The sequence below is a fragment of the Vigna angularis genome, chromosome 8 (assembly GCF_016808095.1).
Source record: "Vigna angularis cultivar LongXiaoDou No.4 chromosome 8, ASM1680809v1, whole genome shotgun sequence".
In the NCBI taxonomy this organism is placed as follows: Eukaryota; Viridiplantae; Streptophyta; class Magnoliopsida; order Fabales; family Fabaceae; genus Vigna; species Vigna angularis.
Genome location: NC_068977.1, coordinates 9561143 through 9567312, shown reverse-complemented (window position 1 = coordinate 9567312; position 6170 = coordinate 9561143). Strand labels below are relative to the sequence as shown.

General features: G+C 29.7%; 1 protein-coding gene across 1 annotated transcript; it reads left to right on the top strand.

Annotated features, from left to right (window-relative positions):
* Window positions 1-1833: 1833 nt before the first annotated feature.
* LOC108344715 (uncharacterized protein At3g27210) lies at window positions 1834-4795 on the top strand. Its single transcript, XM_017583183.1, has 3 exons — window positions 1834-2257; window positions 3793-3873; window positions 4264-4795. The coding sequence occupies exons 1-3, from the start codon at window positions 2095-2097 to the stop codon at window positions 4677-4679; spliced, it is 660 nt and encodes a 219-aa protein (XP_017438672.1). The 5' UTR covers window positions 1834-2094; the 3' UTR covers window positions 4680-4795.
* The last annotated feature ends 1375 nt before the right edge of the window (window positions 4796-6170 follow it).

Genomic DNA, 6170 nt, shown 5'->3' with positions numbered 1-6170 from the left:
TCATAGTGTGGAGGCATTTTACAAAAGTCATTGTGTTTTTACAAATTTATTATTCCCTTATAACAAGCTCACTACATTCTATTTACATGTTTTAAAAACAATTGTGAAATTTTTGAAATACATACCAAAACTCCTTAAATTCCATGGAAGTTGTTCAACCATAATCACTAAGCACCACATTCTCCTTTTAATTAATAATATGTTATAATTCATCCACTTTTTTTTAATAAATATTTCTTCGATTTTTATTTTTATTCTTTTGAGTTAAATATACTTTTACTCAATAAAGTTTTATGTAAAACTGAAATTTGTTTATATTTAAAAATTTGATACTTTTAGTCTCTAAAGTGAAAAAATAAATAAATATAATATTTTTAATTCAATTATCTATAGTTTAATCTGTATATATATTTTATTATTATGGTTGTTATTTTAGATAATTATATTAATATCATATATATTTTTTAATTATTTATTTTATTTTATCAATTTTACAATGTTTTATTTAGTAATTTTATATTATTAAATTGAATGTTACAGGAAACATATCAAACAGTATAAACAACTAAAATACTAATATAAAATAAAGTTTGACACGTTAAAAAAAGTTAACATAATTTGGTTATAAAAACTACATTAATTATTTTTAAAGTTTGATAATCAAAACGTATTAATGTTTCGAATATAAACTAATTTCAATCTTACATCAAACTTTAAATACTAAAAGACATATTTAACTCTAAAAACATAACAAACTTAAAGTAAATATAAAAATAGTGACTCTCTAAAAATTTGTTTTCTATCCTAGTATGGTAAAATTTATTAATATTAAAATTTTCGACCACTATTCTCATGATCCTTTCCTAAAAAATGAATTTGAATTGAGAAAGTGATTAAAGTGAATAAAAGTCATATATTAATACAATCTTTAACTAATTAAGTCACATAATTGAATAAAATAACTTAATTCAAATTATAGTGGATGCAATATAAAGTTTCAAGTATTTCATACAAAAGAAGAAACGAAACTACATATTTAACCACATTTCCAAAACTTTTAACAGACATGTTAAGTGAAATTCAAAGTACAAGTTGTGTGTGTGTGGTCATTTGAGATATATATCGAGTAATACATTTGTGTGTTATAAAATTGTATGTACATAAATCATTCCACATGGATTTAGAGATAATGTGTATTTGTCCATCTCTACTTCTACCTTGATATTTTTTTGTGTCTATAACATTATGAGATATTTTTCTCACTCTTTCATTTGTTGTTTGTATTTTATTCCTTGGAGGCGAAAGTTTTAATAGGTGAATATGATTTTTATAAAAAAAGTTGTAAGAAGTTTTAATAGGCGAAAGTTTTGTAATTTTTTAAAATTCAATTAACTTTCTGAATGAAAAGATTACTTGTAATACAATTATTAATTTTATAATTAATCTTTATAAACACATTTCTATAAATGTAATAATATTTCTTTCTATTTAAAAATTTGTACTTTGTTTTGTCATCATAAGAAAATATACCAGAGGCATTTCTACTAGTTACTCTTAATTTTGTTTTTATACTCTTAACGGTTTATCGTATTCATAACTCCTGATACGATGAATGTGGAAAAAATATTAAAACTATTTAGTAAAAGGAAAAGAAACTGCTAATCTTAATAAGGTAAAAACCTAAAAAGTTGTCAGTCAGAGAGATAAAATCAATTGTTGTAATAAGAGAGTCATCTTTCTCCAACTCCAACAAACCATTCATTTTCCCATGGGACCCATCTCTCAAAATCCACATCCTCGTTACATTATGCACATCATCCCTTACCATAACATGACACTCTTGGTAGGATCACATAATACAACAAAATGTTGTTCACATAACTTCACTTTCAAGGCCAATCCTCTTTAACTTCCATTTTTCTCACAAACACAACTTTTCCCTACCCTTTAAGTATAACACCAAAAACCCACACATATTCACACGCTTTACACATACTTCTTCCCTTTCTATCTCTCAAGCAAGTGCAGAGCATTAACTCTGGTTTTCTGTCACCCAGTGACCGTGATGATCATAAAGTTTTTGTCTTTTCAGTGATGGGTTCGTGTTCTTCGGTCCCCAGAAAGGCTAACGCAGACATGAAGCTCAAACTCTCGTTGGGTTCCAAATCTCAGAGGCTTGTCATTCCTCCATCACCCATTAAGGGACAGCCCCAAAATGGGGATTTTAAGTGGTCAACGACCAACTTCACGGACCATGGTAAGCTCGTTTTTTTTTTTGTTTCTGCAGATGTTGTGTTCATTGGTTGTTTTTCTCTGTTTTTGTGTCCAAAATTTTAAATCCGTTATTCTTGATGTTGTGGGGGGATTGCCCGTAAAGGTGACACAATTGTGGCTACAGTGATTTTAAAAACCTTGATGTTGTGGTCAAAATTGCAGAGGAAGATTTTTCTTAACTTTCTCGTGACTTCTGTTGCTATTAATGTGTGAATGTTCCTGGCTATTTCGTTGAATGTGTGATCCTAAGATTATTGAAAAAAAGTTTTTTTTTTCTTCCTTTTAAATTTCTTTTGGCAAAGTTATATGATCTTTTTCAGTGTTGATGCTTGATTTTATTGAAGCACGGTTCTCTTTTATTCTTCTGCCCTTTCGTTTCTGGTGATCTGTTTTGCATCTTTGTTTGTGATTTTTGGTCCAATTGATTTATAAATTGAATTTAATATCTGTTGTACTTAGCTATGATTTGGTCATGATACCCAAGTGGAAAATTATTGGATCCTCTTTAGTCGGTTGTATTCTCCAATTGGAGGAAGACACGTGTTGTAAATGGCCCCATCCATCTGTGATGTCTCTCACTGGTTTCATGATTTGTATTGTGCATATATGAATATGACAAGAGAGTTCCAATTAAAAAAGTATGAAGATTTTTTCTTCATGTTCCAGAAATACTGTATATTCAATGTGTATACATTATTGTTTATGTCTTACAATGAATATAGAAAATTGCTGATTTATTTGATGAGCCGTTCTTACACCATAATCTAATTGGGATAAATCATCATTGTTTTCTTGTTTGTTTTGATTGAGACATCCTTGGATAGTATTCATTCTTCTCCTTCAATGTCTACTGCACGAGAAATGTGATCAATATTTTTGCTGTACATGAATTTTCTGATAGTTTACCTATTGAACATGATTTCTCCTTTTGCTAAACAATACTTTATCTTGCCAGATTCAATCTGGGCTTAGGATTAACCTTACATTACAAACATCATTTGAAAACAAGAACAGTATATTTGTAAACAGGTTTTAGAATTTCATGCACCGTGCTTATTCCAGGGAAACTGCTGGTTGAATTTATCACATCTTGATATTTTATTTGTTGCTTCTTGTTGATTTAATTTCATACATTGATACTTTTAACTGTACCGGCTATTGTTTCATGGTGATGCTTATTACAAGTGAGAGTGGTCACTGTCTTTGAATCTTCCAGACTTTTGGTAACAGTAACTCTAATTTTCTTACAGTAAAAAAGAGATGAAGACTAAAGTATTGGGTGTCCAAGAATTGTTAATCTGTCTTTTCTGATAAACTTTACACTCTGCTGCTTGTGTTGATCTGGATCTATGTGCGTGATTGTTGTTGACATGTTGCTCTAAAATGATTGGTTCAAGTGCTTGCTTGTACAGGAATCAATGAGGTGTTTGGGAGTATGAGTTTGTTTCATTTGTTAAAATACTCTCATAGGTTTCATATCTATGTTTGCAATTCACAAGCCATTATTTTCCTGAACAGGCAGCAAAGAGGAAGCATTTTTTGATTCCAAGCCCTGGTTAGACTCAGACTGTGAAGATGATTTCTATAGTGTCAATGGTGGTAAGGATATCCTGTAACTCTCTTTCTTTTGGTGTCCTTTTCTGGCTGAATTAGTTTACTTGGTCATTTTCTGTGTATACACTTGTGAAAACAATTTCATATCTAACTGTTATATATAATGTGTTCAATAACTCCTTTAAAAGTCATACATGGTTGATAAAACTGCATCAAAATTAATGTCATCATAATATATGCTGGTGAACAGCACACTGTCATGATTTATAGCATGACATTTAGCTTGCATGGACAGTTTATGGAGGAAGAACTCATTGGTCATGACAAATTTTGGATATGTTGTTTTACCATTTTTTTTGTAACTTTTCTTTTCACTTGATTTTCATTACTCTCTCCAACCACCTTCAGCTCTATAGTCTATTTCATTTTATGCAGACTTCACACCATCTAGAGGGACAACACCAGTTCACCACACTTTTGGGACCCCTTCTAGGAGTAGAATTCCTGGTTCTATTTCTGTTGCTGAAACATCCCCAGAGAAGAAAAAGAAACTGTTGGAACTGTTTCGTGAAAGTGTGAAAGATGAGAAAGTTGATGATTGCCATGGACACAAAGCAGTGAAACCAACCACACAACATGTTATGGCAAAATCTGCAAATTGCACTCCTTTTATCTCAGGGGCTAACTCTACATGTAGTAGTGAAAGAACCATGAGTGAGGATCGTGCTTCCATTAGAGAGAAACCAGTTAAGTCTTCGTCATGGTGCATTCCGAGCTTGTCCTCATGCAGAAGCTTTAGGGAGAGAAGTAGGAAGACAAGTCCTGCAATAGAATTAAATGGAAAACATTGAGTTACCCTGCAATCTGATGAACCAAACTTTCTCTTATGTGTTTAATTTATACTCACTATGTTAATGTAAAACAATTGTACACCAATATTCAATAAAATTTTGTCATCTTATCTCCATTTTTTGTTCCTTAATGTATGATATATGATAAATTTTTACTGTATGTTTGTGCTGAAAGTGCATGGAAGTTGAGCTCTTCTTTGATATCCCAGAAGTCACTATGAGAAAAATTAGGTTGAGTAACAAATATGTCATTAAAATCTACAAATATGTTACTATTAATATGGCAATAACTAAATTGTCACTACTAGTTTTGTCGTTATTTATATTTGTGAAAATATCTTTTAATATCCCTAATATTAAACTATATTATGACAAAAATAATTGTCACTAATAATTTTTTATAATAATGACAAAAGCACATTATCACTAAAATTAAACTATATTGTGACAAAACTAGTTGTAACTAATAATTTTATGTATACAAAAATATATGGTCACACATATATAAGACAATAGTGATAAATTAGTAGTCACTAATTATTATATATAATAACTATATTAATTAATTATTTTAAAATCTCGCTATAAACTATTGTGAATGATTTGGCTCTATTCCAACACAAAGTGCTTTACCCATAGGATAAGTTCTTTTTTGATTTCTTCTCCTTGTAGCTCATTCACATTCTTCAAATTGTCCTATAAAATGTTGAAATAGAATAATTAACATTATGAACATTTTTTAACCAACTATAAACTCACCTACGTGATGTAACGATGATGACATTGAATGGTGAAAAGAGAAACAATGATGGGTGGATTCTTCAGGAGAATTAGAAGTTGAGAAAGATATCATGGAGTCATGATGACTAATAGCCTAGATGGATTCAAGCATGTCATTCATTTATTTATTCAGTTATTCCATTAGAGAAAAGTGAAACTAAGAAATAAACATTTTATACTTTTTTTTTCTAATTATAAAATTTCTTCTATAATCTTAAAATATAATACTCACAAATTGATGTTACAAATATTTGGTTTTGTTACGTGATGTTATTGTGGAACATCATGGCTACAGAGACAATAATTTAGAACAGGTTAGCAATACTATAATAATTAAATTTCCTTCCATAGAATTCAAGGCTATAAATTCCATAAATATAATTCAAGGCTATAAATTCCACTGTATAATAGAAATAAAGTATTCCTAAATAGATTAATGTGATTTGATGAAGGATGACACTAGATCGTGGAATATTTTTTGATAAAATTCACGGGAAAATCGAGAATGTTTGGGAGTGGAAATGAAAAAATGTCTACATTACTCATTGAATCAAATACAATTTGAAAGGTTTTGTAGGTTCATTGATCGGGCTTAACAGAAGGGTATTTTAAGTTTTCAAAAATTGATTGGAAGCTAATGCACTGAGGTGTGAAATATATTGAATATACAAATTAATATTTATATAAAAGAAATAAAATTGCATGTACTAG

Excerpts from the sequence above, each read along its gene's own strand:
- LOC108344715 (XM_017583183.1), top strand. The coding sequence starts at position 2,095 with ATGGGTTCGTGTTCTTCGGTCCCCAGAAAGGCTAACGCAGACATGAAG. Across the intron at positions 2,258-3,792 it reads GACCAACTTCACGGACCATG|GCAGCAAAGAGGAAGCATTT; the intron begins GTAAGCTCGTTT and ends TTTCCTGAACAG. Across the intron at positions 3,874-4,263 it reads TTTCTATAGTGTCAATGGTG|ACTTCACACCATCTAGAGGG; the intron begins GTAAGGATATCC and ends CATTTTATGCAG.